This window comes from Drosophila persimilis, unplaced genomic scaffold (genome assembly GCF_003286085.1).
Source record: "Drosophila persimilis strain 14011-0111.01,24,50 unplaced genomic scaffold, DperRS2 tig00000002-arrow-pilon, whole genome shotgun sequence".
Taxonomy (NCBI): domain Eukaryota; kingdom Metazoa; phylum Arthropoda; class Insecta; order Diptera; family Drosophilidae; genus Drosophila; species Drosophila persimilis.
In genome coordinates this window covers 9,526,181-9,549,227 of record NW_020825289.1, presented here as the reverse complement: position 1 = coordinate 9,549,227, position 23,047 = coordinate 9,526,181, and the positions used below count along the sequence as shown (strand labels likewise).

General features: G+C 49.5%; 1 protein-coding gene across 1 annotated transcript; it reads right to left on the bottom strand.

Annotated features, from left to right (window-relative positions):
• Window positions 1-7,412: 7,412 nt before the first annotated feature.
• LOC6589898 (tyrosine-protein kinase-like otk) lies at window positions 7,413-22,840 on the bottom strand. Its single transcript, XM_002016346.2, has 7 exons — window positions 21,894-22,840; window positions 17,893-18,027; window positions 17,659-17,820; window positions 10,293-11,179; window positions 8,395-9,830; window positions 8,000-8,336; window positions 7,413-7,933 (listed from the first exon to the last, which is right to left on the bottom strand). The coding sequence occupies exons 1-7, from the start codon at window positions 21,946-21,948 to the stop codon at window positions 7,838-7,840; spliced, it is 3,108 nt and encodes a 1,035-aa protein (XP_002016382.1). The 5' UTR covers window positions 21,949-22,840; the 3' UTR covers window positions 7,413-7,837.
• Between the last annotated feature and the right edge of the window lie 207 nt (window positions 22,841-23,047).

Sequence of the window (23,047 nt, the reverse complement as noted above, 5' to 3'; positions counted from 1 at the left end):
TCCGTGCTGTACGAGTAGGAGCACGAGTGCCGCCTCTGCTGGAGCGGCTTCAGCTCCATTAGACGGGACGGGCCCGGTTAAGTCCGCTGCGATATGTCAAAGTAAACGGCTATAAAGTCCCAACTGAAGGCGGAGTGGGTGCCGGAACTGGCGCCAGCAGTAAAAAGTTGCGTGCTCTGCGTTTGGATGATTCCCGCTTGTTGTTGCTTTTGGTGGTGTTTACTTGGTTTGTTAGTTTCGAATTGTTTTCCGAGTTGGGCATTATCAAAGGGGGAAGGGAAATATATGGGGGAAGGGGGAAGGAGCTGAGACAGCTTCCACCAAACATTACTCACTCATTCGCTCTGCGGCTACGACGGACAACGTGTTCCAGACCAATTACAAAAGGCATTTTGGACAACACAAATTAATTTAAATATTTAAATACTTTAATTATTTTTTAATTGTCCTGTGGGGAGTATAGGGTGCAGACAGCCAGCGTGGAGGAGGGAGTAGGGAGTAGGGAGTAGGTGTACAAAAGCCAAGTGCCACGATCCAGGGGCAAGCACACATAGCTGGATGGCAACCTGCGAGGACGACAACGGGCAAACAGCCAAGCGTAAACTTAACTGACAAGTGGAGACTTAACTTCCCATAACAAATTGCATTCCAATTGCATGTCGTCCCCGGGTTCGCAGTCTCCTGTTCCCCCTTCCAAGCCACCAAATCCCGCGAGGCATGAGCAAACACACTCACACACACCCAACATCCCATCCAGTCCGCACACAGGGACTCTCCAGGCCCATTCTGCTGCAGGAGGATGTCGCCATTGCTGTTAATTTAAATTGCTTTAAAAAAGCATGTGCATGTGCAGAAGTCAGATTCAGATTCAGATGCAGATGAAGAGATGGCAAAATGCTCGCCACATGAAATGAGGAACAGAAGCCGTAGTAAGTACACCGTATCCCCCATTCATCAGGGCAAATGGTAACAGGAGCAACTCCGAGCTGGCAGTTGGCAGCTCCTGTCGAGCAGCCTCTTGAACTGCTTTCACGAGCAGACACACCCACACTTGCAGAAAAGCCACAATGGAAGGCTGACTCTTGATACCCTTGGTGATCCATCGATCCTTTTATATCTATAATCTATCATCCGATTAAAGTAACGCACCAGTTTTTCCTAAATGTCCATATATTTTGTTAAAGTCAAGGGGTTTCTTTCAGTGCACTCACATGCCATGCTCGAAGGAATCCTAAAGGGTGTGAAAAAGTATGAATGCAGCCAAGAAGGTGCTCACGAATGGGCCAGGACCTGAGTCGGAGCCAACGTGGGGCGCGGGCCCCTGCTCTGAAAGGAAAACAAAATTATGCAACTTGAGAACCAGAAAACAGACACACAGACAGGGCATGGCACCCCACAAGCACACTGGGATTGGTGGTTTGGGGGTCTGCTGCTCCTCAGCTGCCATCTCAGTTGCAGTTTTGTGTTGCTGTTGCATAAAATATGGCTGCTGCTGCTGGAGCGTCTCGACAGCGCCAGCAGCTCCTCCTCCACCAAATCCCTGGGGATGCGGAGGACCTATTTCAGTTGCTGTTTCTGCATTTGCATTCAATTAAATCAGGACTTGAAGTAATTGCCAAGTAAATGCAAGTGCCAGGCCAGGGCAGGACTAAAGAGGATTATAAAACAAGTTTCCAAGACGCAAGTTTTTTTTTGGGGGGAAGGAGCTACGGGAAAAGTATTTTTCTTATTGATAAAAATGCTTAAGCTGACAACTTTTCACTCGACCAAGATCGTGTGGGTTGTCGCCAAAAAAAAAAAAAAAACCCTTTAGCCCTAGTCCCAGTCCCTACGCGGCCTCCAGTCAAAAGTTTATTAAAATTCAGGACAAGAAGCAGCCGAGCCGCAACAAGAAAGTTCCCAGAAATTTTATTACAAACAAAACCGAAGAGATGGGGCCGAGGCTTTAGATACCCTTCCAGGTCCATCTTCCGTTCTGATTGAGATGCATATTTCGATGAGCTCCTACCAGTTCCTAATCCAGCTACATATATGATTTATTAAGTCTGAGATATGAAAATAATAATACCCTTTGTACTCTTTGTAAGGGTGCACAAATAAGGAAAAAGAGAAACGTAGGAGAGTAGGGAGCTGGTAGCTGGGAGGAGCCGTGCTTTGCCACATGTGTCGCCTTTGGGGGCAAATCGATGGCAGATTGAATTGAAGCAGCAGCTGAGCCTGGGGCTGTCTCCGTCCCGCCAGTCTCAGTCTCGGTCCCTGTCGCACTGCGGTTCAATTCAATGATTTGTGGCTCCAGCGTCTTAATTTATCAGCTCCCTCCCTTCCCAAGACAATTTCTGCCTAATGGAGAGGCAGAGATGCGATGGCGTGAAACTTTTTAAAATTCTTTGCAGTTGAGTTAAACTTTTGGTCAAAATAATTTGTATGCGGCTGCTACCAGCGTACAAGAGAAAGTTCTCTGCTGCACGGATGTGCGGCGGGTGGGTAGAGTGGACGAATGTCTTCTGTCTGCTGCTCAAAGGGGGAAGCTGGGATTGGAAGAACTACATATATGTTGAGGCTACTTATTAAGGTCTTCCTTTGGCTGCTCGCAATCATATGGGAGTGCGCTCCCTTTCTGCCAGGGTGTATTTTTAAAAGGTGGCAATTTGATCAAGGGTCTACAACATCCATGTCGTTATAGAACTATACAAAGAAGTGTTTGTTTAATTCTTTTTCCAGTAGTGTGTCCTCTGTAAGGAATGTCCAAAGGCGGAACAAGGCCTCACCTCTTTTAATCACTCCTTGCTAGCTGGCTGAACACTTGAGTTGCATTGTCCTCGGGTCCGGGACTTGCACATGGTTGCTCTTTCCGTTGAAGTGGTGGGAGGGAGCGGAGAGAGAGTGAGGCAGTGTCCCTGGGTTCCGCTCTGCCTGTTGGAATGTGTTGACATAGCGCTAAATTTTACAGTTACTTTTTGTTTGCCCTTCTGCTAGACGTTCTCTCCCACTATGTACACTCTCTTTCTCTTTCTCTTAACCTTTTGCTGTAGTTAAAGCTTAACGTTTTCTGGGAATATTTATTCAAGGCTAAGGGGCCGAAATCCGTTTAATGCTGTGGCCAAACGTTGTAGGGGGCTGTAAGAAATGATTCAGTGGCTAATCAAACATTATGAATAAATCAGTAATGGGTTAAGTAGCGTACCCTATTTTTCCTCCTTTGGCCTCTGTGGCTCTCGCTTGTCTCTCCGAGGGCGGTAAAGTGTTAATTAGTCAATTTTTAAAGGTATTTGAAGTATTTTTAAAGGAATTCTCAGAGGATGTCTCGTTACACGGTTTACAGTTTTGCAAATGACAGCCCATATCTGCCCCTTCCCCCTTGGTGCCGACCACCTCCCAAATTACCCAATTGAACTTAAATGCCCCGTGGAAAAGAAAAGTTTCTCTCCTGCCACTGGCATTTTCTCAGAGCCTACTTCCTGCTCCTCCGCCCACTGTTCTCCTACCTCTCTCTGTTTCATAGTCTCAGCCCACTAACCTTGCTCATTTACCGCTAATTTTGTCACTGCTGCAATCTCGTTCTGGCATAACAAAGGAGCGGGAGTGGGAGTGGTAGCGGTAGCTAATGCCGCTTAACCGTTATGGCTATAAAAGGAAGCTTCGGAAGCTTTTGGCACAAGCTAAATGCAAAGCGAGTCAATAAACGACGAGAGCGACGATAAAGACCAAAACATCACCTGAACACAATTCGCACTCGCGCTCTCTTTCGCTCTCGGAGTAACCCTTGCCCCAGCAGTCGCAGAAACGGCCGCAAATCCCCCAAATGGACTCTGTGGATCGGATCTGAGGACTTTTCCCCAAAGGGCTGGCTGCCAACTCCATTGAAGCGTAAGAGTTTCTCGCCAGACTCCATTCCAAATCAACTGCATTCCTAAGCCCTGTCAGGCATTTTATGGCCAACACGAAAGCTAAACTTTTACCGAGGGACTCGTAACCAACCCGGACCAGGATTCACTCTCGCACTCGCACTCGCATTCGCACTCTCCTCTCCTCCCCGCCTATTGCTATATCGCTTTCCTTTCTGTGTTGTCCCTCTCTCCCTCTCTCCTTCCCTCTTGCTTAGCTCGGCTCGTAAAATTTTATGCGTTTTTTGCGCCCTGCGCTTGGCGTTTGGCGTTGAAAATGAAAATTGTTACTCCACAATGAGCCGGGGTTTCCAGCTCCCGGCTCCAACACGATGGCATTCGAGTCGAGTCGAGTCAAGTCGAGTGTCGTCGTGTCGCCTGCCTGCCTGCCTGCCTGCCTGCCTGCCTGCCAGACGTGGCCTCTGTCCTGGGGAGGGGTGGCAATGGCAACTCCGGTAGAGATGGGAGTCTTCAGACAGTGCCAGTTCGCATAGCGAAGCAGCCCCACTTTGGCTGGCGAAGCGTGTTGTGTGTCAGCGATTCTCGTGTCACGCGCCCGTCGCTAGTTCTTCTGTACATTGTTGTTGTTGTTTGTTTGGTTTTTATGACTTTGGGGTATTTATTTCACTTGAAGCGGGACGAGTGGAGGAGGGACACGGAACAAGAGAAGCTCCTGCTCCTGCTCATGCTCCTGCCTGATGTTTCATTTCTGTTGTTTCGCTAGCTTTCCTTCGCAATTTTCCCTCTCCTCTCCGCCCACCGCCAGTCTGTGCGTTAATGAGTCAACACAAAAGGCTCAGCTGTTTGTTTAATGCATGTTCCACCCCTTTTTCAAACACGACACGACACCCTTCAGTTCGGGATTCGGTGATGTGTTTTACGTTTCAATTTCGGTTGGAAGATGGTAACGGTGTGGGTGCATCCAGGCTTACCTTTCGAAGGATCAGTGTGATCAAATATATGTACCGTTTGACTCTTACAAATATACCAAAATGTACGTTTATTTTTACAACCCTATAGCCGGACAGTTTTACAAATATATCTAGAGTCTCTGCAGATGAAGATTCCATTCCTTGACTGGGGTCTTTGGAAACCCTATGGGGAGACTTCCTTCAAAGGTGAGTCTAAAAGTTCGATGTGGAACACACTTCTATTCAAGTCTGCACGGGGTTAGCCTGCCTCATTTTTTGAGAGATCTGATCGGGCTACTGCACAGATCTGTCGGCGAATTAAGTCTTAGACAGTTAGCGGTTGCACTCCACGGGTCAAATACTGCCCCGATGGATGGGACTACACCTGCGCGGTGAAAACAGACCATAAATGGGGGGATTTTCCCATTAAATTATTATTTAATTTGCACGCTTTCACTGCTACCTCTGTGCTTTTTTGTGCTTGAAATAATTAAGCCAGCGGCAGGATGGAGAGTGGAATTCCAGTCTTGCTTTTGGGGTGGCTGTATAATTGGGTGTTCATTCACTGCTATTTCCTACCCCTTTTGGGAGATGACGGCTCATATTCAGCTTGGCCCAAAAACACAATTCAAACTTTCCCTCTCGCTAATTGTGCGAATATTTCGCAGAACGAGGCTGGCTGGGCTGCCATAAAAACCAGAGCAGACCTATAAAACTCCGCACAGTACACCATACACCGGGCATGTATATGTGCATATGTATGATGGCCGGAGAGATGGCTGAGCTGAGTAATAAACGAGTCTGCGATGTGCTTCAATTATGTGCCAGGATGCCAGGATGCCAGGCTGTTTTCCCATTCTCGGGTTTCGTAAACTTTGGCCCGTGATGAATGCGAAAATATGTTTTCGGCGACTCCATAATGAGGCGACTTCGCTGATGCGGAGGGACGGGTGTACCATCAATCTGCGGTTTGGGTTGGAACCGCCTGCGGGGGGTGGAGGTATCATGGAAACAAAAGTCAAATTTTCTGCGAAATTTATTTTGTGCCTTGTCAGGCCCGGCCATTGGTGCGTATGGGTAATGTCATGTGCAATTTATGCGCCGCCAGGTAAACGGCATAACCAGGTGGTATAGGTCAGTGGGGACTCGGGCATCCCCCGCCTTGGTGTGCGGCGTATGAGTAATGCACATTTTACGCTTGAATTGCCAAAGCACAGCCATTTTGCCCACTTTTTGTGCCACACAGGGCTACGCTTGGCTGCATAAAATATTAATAAATTGAAAGCCATGTGAAATGGCATTTTTATGTTTCTTCCCCTGCCCGGCAGCAGCGGCAACAGTAGTTTAGGCATTTCTTTTGTTGCAGCACAGCAGCACCACAGCTGTCGCGGTTTTCCATTACGAAATGCTGCTGCAAATATTGCGCATACGCCATGTGTGGCCGGCCTTTTAGCCAGAGAGCTAGCAAATGCATTTGCATTCGAGTCGAATCAGTATTTGTCTATCCAGTGACATATGTACATAGGTAGATTTGTTAATATTTGTAATAGTTGAATATTGGATAGGTTCCGGGAGGGAGTTCGGTTGGAGGAGAGCAGGGAATCGGAGCATACATATGTCTCCTCTCCTGTAGGGTATTCCCTCATCACCGGCCTCATTCTGGCCAACTCTTTACGCTCCGAATTCTGCCTGCCGCACTTCCTGGCTGACAACTGTTCAATCAACCTTTTTCGGTGGAGGCATTTGCTATTCATGACAGGCAGATATTCGTACGTGCCAGGAAAAGCTAAGCAGCCCATCCACTGGTCCTGCCAAAAGGAAAAGGCCAACTCACTCTGGAATGGTGCTGTATTTTTCTTGCTTTTGCTGTTGCCGATTCAAATGCAAATATTGCTTCGTTTTTGGCCTGGATCTCGGCCTGGAAAAAGTTTTCGCACGAGAAAACTTTTTGGCAACGTAGGCGCGCTACCCAGAGAGAGAGTGAGAGAGAGGGGAGAGAGAGTGGGCCTGGGCCAACTTAAAGCCCCAATAAGCCAAGGCAACTTTACGGTTTATTGCCGTGTTTGTTTGTCAATCGTTTTTGGGGCGGGGGGGAGCGAAAAAAAGCCAAGTCAGAGCCGGCTCTCAATCCGGGCATTCAATAGGCGCTCATTTTTCAAATCAAGTGAAGTGTGAATGAGCCAAGGACCCCTACTCGCAGGCCCAAAGGACCCTTAACAAATTTGCCCGGTCCAAAATGAAATGCCTATGAAAGGACGCCCTGGACCCCACACGAAGTAGATTTTTCTTTAAATAATTCAGAGGGGCTTTGCTTTTATTTCGGTTAAATTTATTTATTCGTGTTTATTTAAATGTTTTTTAAACATGCATCAAAGCTTAAAATACTAGCTGTAAGTGTGTGTGTGGTTGTGTGTGTTCCTTATATAGCTATAAATACATACATATACTATATTTAAAAAATGGATGCGTTTTCCAATGCTAAAACTAAATTAAAATTTGGCTTAGTTTTCCTTTCCTTTCGGCATTTGAAAAACCTTTGAAAATCTGCGATACTCGTATCAGATTATTTCTTCTTTGTAATAGACTCGTACTCGTATGTATATTCTCTATAGTAAAATGCTGATGGTGATGTGATGGTTAAAAATGCTCTCCTAATCCTAGAAATGCTTCAACTGGTCTAAATGCAAATATTTTGTGGCTGTTTCTATATACATTTTACCACGCAAATGCAATACTTTCATCGTTATTAATTCATATCGTAAGTACTCGTAATCGAACAATATAATATGCATATGTGTCTGTGTGTGTGTGGGTGTGGGTGTGTGTTACGTAGGGTGTAATGGTGTAGGTATATGTATATCATATGTTTGTACAGTTAAAACGTGTCCATATATAGTACGCATGTTGAACAGGCGCTTAGAACCTAATGTTTAGCCTGGAGAAGGAAATACTTGTGGGGGAGATACTTAGGGTGGGGGAGGCGGGGAAAACCATAAATCTAGAAATTACTTTTTGGCATTTGCTCAATCAGTCTGGGCCTCCTCACTTCTCGGCTACACTTTGCATGGCCTTGCTCAGGGCGGATCCCAGTTGACTGAAGGACGGTCGCTCCTTGGGATTGGCCAGCCAGCAGGATAGCTGCAAGGGGCACAACGGAGTTAATTAGCCCGTCGGGACTATGGATTCATTTGCTGCAACACTCACCAATATCTCCTTGAGGCTGTCGGGCGTGGCCTCGGCCACCGTCCACTCCAAGGTGCCGGCCTGCGACCGCTGGATGACCTGCTCGCTGGTGAGCTCCTCGTGGGGCAGCTTGGTGGCCTGATTGAAGAGCTCCCACACCAGCACGCCGTAGGCAAAGATGTCGCTCTTGGTGGTGTACTCGTCCTCCTGGATGCATTCGGGCGCCAGCCAGCGCACCGGAAGCAGCGTGTTCCGGTGCTTGTGGTACTCTCGACTGTACTTGTCCTTGCACAGGGCCGGATAGGAGACCTTCACTACGAACTCGCTGGAGATGACACAGTTGCGAGTGGCCAGATCCCTGTGGAGAAGGTGAAGCTCAGAGAGGATGGAAGGAGAGACCCTCTGACTCCACTTACCTGTGCGTGCAGCGTGAGCGGTAGATGGCATCCATGCCGCGTGCAATCTGATAGGCCACGGCCAGCACTTGGCTGGTGGTAAGGGCCGGCGGCGAGGAGGTGGCCGTGGCTGTGTTCACCTTGCCGGCGGTGGCCAGCAGGAACTGCTTGAGGTCGCCCCAGTCGGTGTACTCCAGGACCATGTAGTGCGGATCCTTCTCCCGGCAGAGGCCAAACAGGCGGACGACTCCCTTGTGGGAGATGCCGCGCAGCAGATCCAGCTGGCGACGGAACTCCTGGCACGCCTGCTCGTCCTTCACTTTGTTCAGGGCCTTGACCAGGACCAGTTGCTCGAGAGCCGACTGCTCTGGCTCCTCCTCCTTGATCTCCTCGATGTCGTCCATGGAGGTCTTGGAGCGCCGCTTCTCGTTGAGAGTGCTGAGGGTGGTGCTGCCGCTGCCGCTGCCGCTGCCCCCACTCCCGTTCTCGCTGTTGCTGTGCTGCTTCTCCGTGTCCGCATCCTTGTCCGACTGAGCACTGGCCGCCACCAGGGAGGCCTTCAGCTTGCCCACGAACACGTCTCCGAACTCCCCGCGTCCGATCTGCAGGAGCTCGCTCAGACCCGACCGGGGCAGGACGAGCTGCTCGTAGACCGACTTCTTGGAGCTCCTCGACTGCTGGCTGCAGGCCGTGTCGTCAGACTTTTGGGCGTCTCCGTTGGACTTGGACTTGGGCTTGCCCGATGCGCCATTGCGCTGCTTGGACAGGCACGGCTCCTGTTCCGAGCCCTTGCCGTTTGTGACGGAGGCATCCGGCTGGTCGCCGCCAGCCTCCTTGATGCTCAGCTCGTTGAGGCGGGCCTTCCGCGCCTGGCGACGATACCGGCACCACAGCATGAGACCCACCACCAGGACAATGTAGGCCAGCGCCACAGTCATCGTGATGAGGACAGCCCGCGTGACCAGGAAGCCATCGCCGCCCGTTTCCTCGGGGGCGAAGCCATCGCCGGTGCTCCGCACCACCAGCTGGACATCCTCCCGCTTCAGGCCCGCACTGTTGCCGATGGTGCAGCCATAGCTGCCCTCGTCCTCCACCTGAACATTGCGTATCTCCAGGGTGCCATTCTCCAGGAAGCTGAACCTCTCCCGGTCCGTGTTGTTCTCGCTGAGGTACTTCAGGTCCTTGTCCCACTGAATCGTGGGCTTGGGATCCCCAATCGCCTGGCAGTGCATCACCACAGTGCCCTGCTCGGTGGTCTCAATGGGTCCCACGGGGGGCACACTGAACTTGGGTGTGACCACCACATTGATGGACACAGTGGCGCTGATCTGGCCCTGGCTGCTCCTGGCCTGGCACGTGTAGTTGCCCCGATGCTCGGCCCTCACGTTCCGGAAGATGAGCGTCCCATTGATGTCCACCTCCACCTGGTCGGGCAGCGAGCTGTTCAGCGAGCCTTCCTGCAATTCGAAACGAGTTGCGACGATTAGTAAACAGTTTCCAGAACCCTGCTCGATGCGTTTTCATCAAAAATTCAACAAAAAACACACGATGGAACTCAACGCAAAGCAACGTTTTTTTAGGCCAAATGAAAAAATCTCCTTTTGAAAGGGGTCTCTTTCTCTCGGTCTCCCAAATAGACAAACAGTTGCCGAAATTGGTTGGCCATTGGCGACAGCTGAAAGCTGAAAGCCGACGGCAGGAGGAGGAGATAGGTGTTTAGGCCAGATGGACCCGTGCGACTGGACAGAGTTTTGCATATCAAATGGTTTATTCGGAGGGGAAATGTTTGCTCAGCGACGCGTTGCGCGAGTTTTTCCAATTTGTCAGATATGTACATGCCATTGACAGGGGGATAGACGTAGTGAGGATACACTCTCGTCCTGTTTGAGTGCTCTCGAAATGAAAAGCACTCTACTCACCCTCAGCCATTGCACCTGCGGCGACGGTGTGCCCTGGGCCTTGCAGTGCACCTTGGCCACGGCTGCGTCTAGCTCCAGATTCTTCGATGTGGGCTGCGGCACGAACTTCAGCTGCTCGATGACCTCCAGGAGGCCGGGGGAGGAGTTGAGGGGCGCATGGCCCTCGAGCTGCAGCTGGCACTGGTACTGGCCGGCGTCGCTGGCAATGATGCTGGCGAAGCTGAGGGTGCCGTTCTGCTTGTGCAGCACCAGGCGGGCGTCTTCGCGCAGCAGCGCATCCTTGCCAGAGTCGTGAGCGTGTCCTGGTATGGGGATGGCGCCCCCCAGCTCCACGTGCCGCAGCAGCTTGCCATCCTTTCGCCAGCGGAGTTGAATGCGCTGGTTCTGCAGCTCGGCGGGCAGCTCGTAGAGGCAGCTGAGAGCGGCTGAGTCGCCCTCCTTGATGAGCAGCTGGCCAGCGGGTCCCTGGACAATGCGCAGATCCTCTGGGGCCGGGGAGAGGGCCTGATCCAGGCCACCAGATCCGCCCCGCTTGCCGCGGCACAGGAAGGTCTGCTTGCCCCACGACTCGGGCAGCTTCTGGTTCTTCTTCAGCAGCCGGGGCAGGCACTTGATGTTCGCCTGGTAGACGTATCCCTGCTTGCTCATCACCCGCCCCGCCGCGTTCGAGGCAGTGCAGCGGTAGAGGCCATCGTCGGAGGGACTCGGCTGACGCACCAGCAGGCGATGCTCCTCCAAATGGACGTTGCCCCAGCTGGCCAGCCTGGCGCTGTCCCGGTACCACTCGATCTGCAGCGGCTCGTCCCCGGAGGCGCCCTCCACGTGGCACTTGAGCAGCAGCTCGTTCCGATTGCTGCCCAGCAGCTGCACGCTGGCCGACTCCAGATCTGGAAGAAACAGAAACAGAAACAAAAGCACAAACAGACGATCAATAATTGAATTTATGGTACGAGTATGCGATTCGGGTTTCCCTTGGGCCTTGAATAGGCTGGCATTTCATAAATATGCATAGTACGTGTATATCCGGAAGATACATTTCGCCTTAATGCGTTTTCTGGGCTGCGCAAATTTCAGTTTCTCTTCTTTTTTTTCCCTTTTGAATTTCTCGCTGCATTAAGTGCATTTTATCGTCAGTTCTGGGCGGAACACGACGCTCCGCTCAGCCCCAGCAATCTTTGTGTTCGTTGCTGCCGCTTAAAGGGGCAGAGGAAGCATAAATTGAACTGTCAGTCAGTCAGAGGCAGGGGCAGGGGCAGGGGCAGGGGCTGGGCGGGGGACCTGGCTAGGGTCGCGTCTACTCTTGCACCTTTATGCATGTAAATGCTCATACGTGGCAGCATATTCCCCTCCTCCACTGCTTCAGCCATCCACTCAGACAGAGGAGCCAGAGCAGACGGGGCAGACTGAGGAGCGGAATGGAGCGGAATGGAGCGAAACGGTACTTGCAACAATTGCTGCATGAGAAAAGAGTTTTGTGGCAAGAGCACAAAAAGCAGAAAAGAAAAGCACAGGCTGAATGCAAAGCAAAAAAAAAAGAAAAATATGCTAGGGTTTAATTTATGTTTTAGTGGCAGCTGAAGGCGCAAGGGGCGTGGTCGCTCATGTTGCAGACATGCCAGCGCAGCACCGTAGCCTTTGTGCCCCGTGGCACTGTCCCATCCCGTGTCCCCTGCCGTATCTCTGCCTCGCCATCGCATATCTCCGGACCTGGGCAGCCTGCGATGGCGCTGGGGCTCCATTGTGGCATTGAGAGAGCGAGATACTTTTGTATCTCAGCGTGATAATTGTCAATCGCCGCGAGATTGTTCGCCTTAAAGTTCTCATTTGAGCTCTTGGATAATTTATTCAAATGGTATTTTTTTGGCTCTTCCTCGGTTTCTGCCATAATTTTCCTTTATCTACGGATGGGCAGGAGGCAGGAGGCTGAAGGAGGAAGCCATGCCTTTGCTGTGTGTGATGTATGTTTTATGGATATTTCTCTTTTGGCCTATCTGAATGTTTGCCAGGTCTGTCGACTGCTGACTGCTGACTGCGGACACTGCGGTTAGAAAACACCAATTTACATATGCACATAAATCTTGTTTGGGCTCCGACTCTCTGCCTCTGTTTGCCCTCCGACGGTGGGAGTCGGTGAAGAAAAGAATCCCTCTAAATATTTGTAGATACTTATTTGGAGGGAAAGAAAAAACAACAATCTCGGCAATGGCAACACCAAAACCAACACCCCAGCCAAATACAGAGCGACAGCAACAACTCAATAAACAGAGCCTGGGCCCATCTTCCTCTCCATCTCCATCTCCGTCGCCGTCGCCGTCGCCGTCGCCGTCGTGGAAGTGTCAAAAGTTTGAGATGTATGCACGTATGTGTATCTGTGTTTGTATTTGCTCTGTTTTCTATGTGTGCATGAGGTGGGGCACCACCGGCACGTCCCATCAACGACATACTGACGGAAACATTCCATTCAGTCGGCCTGTGGCATAAACTTTTGGTATATGTTACGACTAGAATGACAGTAGAGTGAACTAATTGGCACTTAGACAGCCCAACCAGAGCCCGAACCCGAAGCCGAACCCGAACCAGCGAAAGTATCTAATGGATGACTGAATGAGTGGATGGCATGGATGAGTGGCAAAGTGGCAGGTGAAGTGTCTCACGGATAAATACAAAAGTATCTAATGGCTACGTAAGCTGGAAATCTGTGACAGATACTCGTACGAACTTTGCTGAATTATTGATACAAAACTATCGCACGGATACGAGTCTGGAAATGTCAAGAAATTTCTTATTGGGAGAGAAGCATAGCATCCATTACTGATGGATGAATCGGCTTAAATAGTTATGAGTATGTTTTTATCTACAAGATATTGTATCTGATGAATGTTTCAATATGGATAAAGGGGCTTTGAAGTTGTTTTTCAGTTAAAACCATTCTGAATCTGGATATCCTTGGGTTGCATTCCTATCTGTATCTTAACTACCGTCTGGGCTGGGATGGAATGGTATGGCATGGTATGGCATGGCATGGGATGCGGGTCGTAGACCCTGGCTAACTGTAACTCAAATTAGATGGCCCGTTGCACGCCGCTCGCTAATTAACGAGCGTCGTCTCATTAGACTGATGTGCTGTGCAGCGTCGGTGACTCCAGCGAGCATGAGCACGGAGTTTGGGGGCAACTCCCAGATCTTTTGACACCTACACTCATCACAGAATCGAGGGCAGGCGGGGGGAGAATCTGTCTGTCTGTCTGTCTGTCTGTCTGTCGTGGAAGCGGCCATCATTCACACGTTGGTCGTGCAACTCGAGGTAAACATAGAAAAACAACACTGAGAACAGAACGAAGAAAAAACGAAGCAAAGCAACGCCTTCGGGTGGTGGCTCCAAAACAAAATAAATTTGTTAAACTTTTTTCCGCTGGCTGAGGCATAAACCACAAAAGGCTGTAAACAAATGCCAGGCCATGGCTCTGGAATGTCCGGAGATGTGGCAGAGGGACAGAGACGGAGGGCCAGAGCGGAGACCCATAATAAAAAAAGAGACGCGAAATAAACGCGCGCCCGAGTAAACAGAGTGGAAGTAAATGTCGAAAGGCATGGGGCATGGGGCATGGTGTGTGGGGCATGGGGTGTGGGGCAGGGGAACTATAGATATAGAAATTGACAGTCGCCGGAGTTGGTTTTTGGGGACCAGATCGACTGTTATCGATGCCGCCTCCCACCGAAGACGGTATAAGTGTGCCGACTGGGTCTTATTCCATCAAAATGTAAGCGGCGATAAGATAGGAGCTGAGAACTCAGTTCCTCCACAGAAAAGGGTTCGGTTCGCCCTGCATTCGCTGCACTTCTTGTTATCGTTGGCTTTTTTTATGAAAATATAATTAATTGATAATCAAAAATAGATTATTTCCCTGGGGGCAAGGGCTGGGGCTGGGGCTGGGGCTGGGGGCTGGCTAAAGCTGTGGCTCCAGCTCGAGTGGAAATGTTTTCAGCGCTGTCATAAACCAAGAGCCCATAGAAGTGGACGAGGGACTGTGAAGTGGCCGGCAGTAATTGTGGATCGTTAATGGACTTATGCACCACCACAACCACCAGCAGGCAGCACTCCACTCGAATGCACTTCAATTGGTTTCGAACAAAGCGGCTTACAAGTTATTGACCCATTTCACAAATTGGCGCAGCAGTTCAATCTGAAAATTCATCCAGATAAAATTCAGTCAAGAAATCAACTATTTGCCATCCATTGGTGGATGACGACTGCTACTGATTCATCAAATGATTCGATTTCAATATCAATGAAGTTTCATGTTTACCCGATTCCTTGTCATGGACTGTGCTTTTCCTTCGACCATTTGGTGGGGAAATTTATGGCACCATCTATACCGTCTGTGAGTACGACTACGAGAGCTTTGGGGGGCTTTCCTCTGGGCGTTATCATCAGATCTTTAATTAAAGTTGGCCAGTCGCTGACACAGCTTACAGCCCTGCCCCCAACTCGCCCCTGCGTGGCCACCCCTAACAGTTTTCAAATTAAAACGTTAAACATTCGATTATCGCACGTTGCCTGCGTGGGTGTTACATATATCCCCCTGCAGAGGCATGGCCCAAGGGGGTTCAATGACGAATATATATCTAGCTAGGAAATCCTAGATAAAGTCGAGTTAAAGATACATGTACTATGTCCTACCGATCCACCAAAATTCTGTGGATTGGAACCGCCTGTTATTGGCATTCCAAGATTGTGGGATGCATTGAGGTCCCCTAACCCTACTTCCCTCTTTAATATCTAGACTACGCTCCTGTGCCCAGCTTACCCTCTAATGCCTTTCCTCTCCCTCCTTCCCCGTGAAATGGCCAAAAGTTGCTAATGATCAACTCGTGTAACAACAGAGAAAAGCCAAAAGTAAAATAAATGTTCCAAAAGAACAAAAAAAAAAAAACGGAAAAACCAGAAAATTAGACAGAGATAGACAGGGAGAGAACAGGAGAGCGCGCCAAAAAGTTGACTACAGTTTCTGCTTCTATTCCAGCCCTACATCCAGTGTCTGCCAAGCCGTCATCGTCCTCGTCCTCGTCCATGTCCTCATCGTCCCCTTTAATGTTCTCTGCGAGCTCGAGCTCGTAAAATTTTATGCGTTTTTCCGGCATTCACAAAATGAAAATTATCCGGTTCTAGCCCGGCTCGTCCCTCCCCTCCCCCCACCCCCAGTCGCCGCCCAAACTGCAGTCAACTTGAACTTGGGTCTGGCGCACAGATACTCGTGCTGTGTGCGGAGCAGGAGAATATCAGCCATATCCAGACAAAACCCAGCGACTCTGCCTCTACGTGATGGGGGTGTTGTTCTGCTGATTCGAGGGTTGCTTTTGTCCTGTTCCACCCACCGAACCCACCCAGCCACAGCCACTCGCCATGGCCCCCCTTCTGATGGTGTGTCTTTGCATTTTGTTTGGTTTTTATGACTTTGCTGTTGGCTGTTGGCTGTTGGCGGTTGGTTGCCATTGTTGCTGCTGCTGTTACTCCGTGCTGCTGCTGCTGCTGCCATTTCTCATTTTATGTTTATGTTTCGTGTTAATGTTGCATTTCATTTCCATGTACATTACAGCCTTTCTCCGCTCAGCTGTTCAATGGCCAGCCAGCCCGTGCTGACTACACTTTATCCTGGCTGTATCCTGGCTGCAGAGTCCAACAACCCCTTTTGGCTGTGCAAATGTTTGGAATGTCTCCCCCAACCCCCACCCGCCCTGGCAGATGTCTGGCTGGGGTCTGGACGAGCTCTGGCTCTGGCTCTTGGCCTGGCTACTGTTTCTGACTTGTTTTTCGGGTTCGCTGCTGCCGCTGCTTTGCTGTCTGTTTAATTCCTTTCAGTCATCAGTTAGTGCCGTGGCTCTGTCAGGCATTGGTCTTGGACTTTTTACGATCCCTGCATTGAGGGAGACTTTATTTCTATTAAGTCCAAATCTATATATAAATAATACCCTTCTAGGGCATCAGTTATTCGTTCGGAATTATCATCTCCGTTTCACTGTTTGTTCTCGAATCTGTTAAATGTTGCCAGCGAAAATGTCACTTTTCTTTCGCTTAATTGAACCTTTATTTCCAGCGGATAGATGGCACCAGCGGATGGCTAAGACAGCCAGACAAAAGCAGCCGGGGGCAGCCCCTCACAGGAAAAGGAGGAACATAGCCAGGACCAGGACCAGGAGCAAAGGCAGAGTCAGAGGCAGCAACATCATTCAATGCATATTTTAATAGTTTTTGTCTGCTCCTTGAAAATGATGAGATTGATAGAGGAAGAGGGAGGGGATAATCACATAACCCACTTAGTTTCAGCTGGCGCCAGCCACCATCCACCGGCAAGATATCCTCTCCAGCCCTCGCCCATACCCCGCTGCAGCCAACAGCCAACAGCAGATGGAGCCAGAGGCTGCAGCAGCAGCCGGCAGACAGCAGCAGCAATTAAAATCAACTCCCAAAACTACAAATTAATTAGTTAATTAATTAGCTAAAAACACTTGAGATGAGGACTATAAATAGATAGATGCGATGGCATGAGTAGATGGATGAATGGATGGAGATGCAGGTCCACTTCTGCATCTGCTGGGTGGTTGGTGGCTTTGATCACCGCTCGAATGCCGTGCCAGTGCTGACAGGAGAACTCTCCCAGATACGATCTACCATCCACCATACACCAGCCACCATCTATACGATCTCACAGATCTCCTCAGTGCCAGAACACATGCAGTCCAGATTGTGCATAAAAACTTTCGTTTTGTTTACACGGACTGTGCAGCGAGGCTATAGATACTCCTCGCACAGGGTCGGAGCGCGGAGTTGTTTGTTAAATTTATGCATTTTTCTGCTTAAAGGCAAATGCAACTAAATGAACATCAATCACATGAGGCCGCCACGCCACCAGTACTGTGGCTGCCTGCCGCCTGCTCCTCCGCCAGTTCTTCTTCTCTGGGAGCGGTGCCAGTAGCATGCTCCACTGCCTCGCACTGCATTCTGCTCACTGCAGTGCACTTCCTGTGGCCGCGAGGGCCCCCTGACGCCTGACGCCTGACGCCTGACGCATGTACATCAAAACTTTCGCTGTTCGCTGTTCGCTGTTCGGTTTTTATCTTTCATCAGCTGCCCGAGAACGGGTTGCTTCGGTTGCGTTTTTATGCCTCTTTACCTTTGTCTGTCTTGTGGTTAGCTCAGATCTAAAGAGTGGATGGAATGGGATGGGATGGGTTCAGTCAGTGGAGTGGTGGACGGAATGCCATTAAAGACCCAGCATTAATCAAATTAATTTGATAGTTTCTTTGATGGGATGTTCTTGTTCTTGTTCCCCAAAGCAAGGCAATCAGGACAATGAGGACTACTCACATATCACGCTCAATTTGGCCGGTGGCGAGGCCTCTCTGGCGCCGCTGGCCAAACTGGTGGCAATGCACACATAATCGCCGACATCCTCCTCCCGCTGCACCGCCTCGATATGCAAATGGGAACCGATTCGATAGACCCGCTTGTCATACGAAATCTCGCGACCTGAAACGGGCATAGGAATCAAATTAGTACAGCCGAATGGATGGGTTTGGACTGTTTGTGGTATGCCCTCACCATTGTGCAGCCATTCGTAGTGCAAATAGCTGGCGGGATCCGTGGCCTCGCAGCCAAAGTCAGCGGCCTCGTTCTCCACAATCGACTGGCTCTGGGGCACGCGCAGGAAGCCCGATGTGCTGGCCCAGCCGGGAGCTGCAATTTGATTACAAAGTGGATTCAAATTAGTTAAAAGTCAAACCCCTTCACATAATATTTATGATTAAAGAGTGTTGCCAAAAAAATGCACTAATATAATTGCATTTAATTGGTTTAACAAATTAAATGCGCTTAAGCTGCACAAATTACGGTGTTTAGGTTAAATGTAATTATGTTGAGCAAAAAAAAGAACACTGAAAGGGGAAAAGAAATTTCACATGAAACCTCCGAAGGATACAATACTCTACCAAATTATTTATCATCTATCAGAAGAAGGTAGGATAAATATTTAAATAGCTTTCGATAGTCCTCAAAAAATATACCAAAGGGTACCTAAAAGTCTTCCGACAACTGACAAGAAGCCAGAATGATTCCCAAAAATTCCTGTCTCCGGTTAGCTCTATCCTATACTCTTTAGAGCAAGAGCTAGATTGTATCTGATGCTAGCCAGGATACCCCTTTGGAAACAGGGTATTTCATATCCCATACCCTATAGCAAAGGTCCCTGCATCGTTGCGTGCTCTCTACTAAAATTACAATGTATAAATGGGGGAAAATAAAATAAGCAAAAACGTTTTCAGAGCCAACATAATTAAAAGCCGGGCGAGAGGCTCTTTTAAACAAAAAAACTCGTGCTATGAATGCACAAAGGGAAAATATGCTTTTTTTCATTTTATTATGTGTATTTTTTTATATTTTAATTTGTTTTTGTATAGAATATTCTTTCTCTCTGGGTGAATGCAATTTACTCGTTATTTATTCGTATATTGAATCAACATCCGCGAGTGCAGTTTATGGGAATTATCCTGCGGTGCTACGGGGCCAGAAAACACGTTTAATTGTTAATGGGATTACTTAATGAGCCAGAAATGAAATGCAGCAATTCATACGAGTATGTGCATAAAAGTTGGGCTTATGCGGCCACAACTTTTGGGGAGGCGCCACCACAGCACCTGAAGCCGGAGCGGAGTTGCAGTTTATTTTGAACCGCATCGCATCCATCGAGTAAAAGCCATGCAATTCGAAAGTAATTATTCTTGATTACACCACGAGGAGAACTACAAAACGGCAACCATTATATTTGGCCACTAATTGGAGCAATTTGAGGCAACACCTCAGATTGTGGGGGCCACGAGCAGGACCCAGACCGAGAGCGAGACCGAGAACCACGACCACGACTACGACAAGGAATCAATAAGCAGACACAGAACCACACCAGCAACAACATCATTAAAGGCAACGCAAGGCAAGGCAGTCGAGTCGAGTCGAGTTTCTGTTGCTGTTTGGGGCACAGTCGCAGCGCAGTGGTATTCAGATGCCAGTCACATAGCCGGTCGACGTGCTATGATACAAGCGAGCGAGAGCCCCACCGTAAAGTCAGTTGGACAGGCAGGAGCTGGGATGGGAGTCTGGCCCTGCCCCTGGTCTTCTGGTCCCTCTGTGCGTGCGAGTCGCATCGATTTAATTTGCTGTGCAGAAAACAAGTTGGCAAGCTCCCCCCTCGTGCCCCCCCAGTCGCAGGCTGCCCCATCTCGGGGCAGTTACTGGGCGTCGATTAAAGAAATATGCGCCCCGTTTGGCTCCGGCGTTGATTGCGCTGACGTGGGCCCGATGCGTGAGGGGAAGAGGGAGCTGGAAGCAGCCAGAAAAAAGTGTTGATGCTGCAAACAGAGACCAAGAGGCTACACTGAGAGCAAAAGTGAGGCTAGAAGTAAGGCAGAAATCTTAAAAACTAGTGGTTGTTGGAAGATAATGGCAATCAATCCCCTGTTTTATTGCATAGAAGGGCTTTTACCTGCCCGGGACTCAATCCTTTTTTCTCCCAGTGCACAGGGACAGGCAAGGCCAGAGCAGCGGGCAGTCCATCTGCCCAGCGACTGCCCATCTTGATCTGTCTATATAGTAGCTGCCTTTCTCCGTCTCCGTCTCCATCGCCGTCTCCTTCCGTCCCTTCCGTCCCCCTCTGTGTGTGTGTGATAATTAGTTCGTTTGTTTGGCTCAAATAACCGAAATCAGCAAGTCAGCAGCATTCCCAGACCCACTGCTGAGGCCTGCTGCTCGTCAGTATCAACATCTTCTGCCTCGGATTCGGATTCGTATTCAGATTTCGATTCCGAATCAGTTCGAGATACACGCACACATTCAACTGCCACAAATTGTGCGGCAACATTTGTCGATTAAGCACAATGAATGCGAAATATTGTTGTAATAATCTGGAGTCCCACTGTGGCATCCACTTGAACTTGCCCCAGCATCAGGCATCGGGCATCAGGCACTCCGCACTCCGCACTCCCCATGGGCGGCGTTTTGATTTGATTTCATTGGGGGGGTGGGGGATCGATTAAGGCTAGAGATAGATGGAGAAAAGAAACTGAACTGTCACTCTGTTGTCTGGAATCTGTGGCATTTTGTCTGGAAAAACCTTTATCCAGGGCAGAAACTGCAAGTCAACATGGGAATGAAAACGGGCAGGAGGAAATGACTGCGACTGACAATTACCCGTCAAAAGTTTGTGATCTGGGGCTCTGGATTTGAGGGTGAAAGGATGTTCGTTTTGATGGGGTCTTGTCGCTGGTAAAAAGTCAGGTCTCGGAGGTTCCACAAATGCTAATCATTCTCAGGCTTGCCGGGGGTTTCCTCCCTGAACTCCGTCAACATTCGTCTGAATCTGAATGAATGCCTAATTTCTTGCAATTCTGAGAGCGCTCTCGAGTGAACTTTCAACTTGAAGGCTTTAAGATTGCTCAGGATGAAGCAGACAGGCCGCAGTGGGAGAGGAGTGGAGTGGCATAGAGAGGCAGGAAAGCTGAGTTGTAGTTGCCACACAGCTGCTCTGTCCTGCCCTGCCGTGGTGCGGCCCGGCTGGGCATGTTGCATGCAGCATTTTGCATGCTTGAATAACAAATTATGACTGCCACACAAAAGGAACTCACACACACACTGGCCCACGGTGCAGACGGAGAGACAGGACAGCCATGGCATATTATTTGCCATACAAATAATGGACCTCTGTGGCGTGGCGTTCGTTGCACAGATTTTGAAATATGGCAAGGCCTCTCTCTCTCTCTCTCTCTCTCTCTATGTGCCTCACTCTCGCCCTTTCGCCCTCTCCTTTCCTGTCTGTCGTCTGGACGGGGGGACGCCCTTTGTTTGCGGCTGTTTGCCTTTGTGCTACTTAACCGTCAGCCGTCAGCAGTTGCTGGCTCTATCCTGCCACACACACACACACAAACGCAGCAGTCGCCTCCAAGGACCTCAGCTGGCATAAGTGTTTGTGTATGTGCTGTGAGCCTCTTGAGATCGCGTATGATCCTTGCCCTAAACTATATTTGATTAGCTGAAATTTCGGCATTGCCTGTCCCACTTCGAGTGGCCATGCACAGATCCTTGTCCGACTGCCTGTGCCTGCCTGTCATGACATGTCCTTTGCCGGCTGCCGTCCTGTTTGCCTAAGGACTTCATTTTGGGTCTCATAATCATTCCATCGGCTACCTCTCCCGCTGCCTTGAACATGAAAGACTCCTGCTTCTGTCCGGCTTCTAATTGAGTCATTTTGCACGCTGCTGCCGCTATTCAGAACTCAATTGTATGCAGATACAAAGGCCCGACAGGGACCATGGTTACCCAGGCACCCAGGCGGCCACCCACATAGACGACGGCAGATGTGGATGTATCCAGCTACGTAGCAAGATGTGAATGGACATGAATCCTTTGAAGTTCTTTGAAGTCGGTTAATGCAATTTCTCAAGCTCCGAACATCAAAACAACATTGATAAGAATTTCAATTTCAATTAAATATTGATTAGATTTCTCACGGATCACCCATGATTCCATCCCATCCCATTCAATGATTGATTCCTTACCCATCAAGGTGCTCGCCAGGATGCACATCGAGATCATCATCACATCCATATCCATAGTTTGTACTCCTTTATCGCTCTCTCTCTCTCTCTTTCTCTGTCTCTCTTTCGGTCTTTCTCTGCCCAATTAGCGGGGATAAAGCCTCGCAATCACACACACACACTCGAATCACGCGGGAGGACACTCACGAATCGGATTGAAGGGTATTATGTGCTGACAATCCGTTGATATAGTCAGGCGACTATCCATCGGCTCAGAGCCTGGTCGGGGAGAGCTGCTGCCAAGTAAGTGCCAGGCACTCGAATATCCACTCAAAGCATCTGTAAATATTCAATATTTGGCTGCCAGACGAGTGCAGACGTCGAGTCCAATTGCTGAATGGCCTTTTCGACGGGCTCCTTGGTCCCTGGGTCCCGGATTCGGAGGAGCTGTGTATGTGTCGGGTCGGTTTTTCGATATTTACTGTGGACACTCAAATTAAATTGCTATTTACATAGCTGGAACGCATGAAATGCATTTATCAACGAGCACACGGAGACAACTCGGGGGCCTCAAAGAGATACGGGACACTTGCTGTCGGTAGTCTGTTGTCTGTAGCGTAGCTGCGTTGTTGGTTTATGTTTCGTGGTTACTGCTTTTTTATCAGTGCCTAGATTGACAAGCGACAAGCGACAAGGGACAAGCGACCGGGGCAGAGCGACAGTAAGAGGTGCAGTAACAGTTTACGGATACGCCGATACGCCGACAAAGGTATCTAGATACACAAAATGCACTGCAAGACGACCGAGAGTAGTAGATACGGACCGGGACCGGGCGCTGAAGTGACGGTGACGGTGACGGTGACGGTGACGGTGACGGTGACGGTGGAGTTCAATTACCCAGAGAACCGATGTTGATGCGAACCGATCCGAACAGAGCGCAACGAATCAACTTAATTTGTATCCCAAAGATACTACTGGAGGAATACTGTCCATCTGCTGCATCCTTGGCATTGGGCTCGAAACTCGAAATGAACCGGCTTTTGGTGGGTGATTTTGCCTGCTGCCCGCTCCCCGAAATGGGGGGAGTTTTCGAGATATTCGGACGCAAGGGAACACGGAACAACCGAACGAACTGCTTGCGTCGACTGTCGTGGAAATGGAAAAACTGGTTGCCG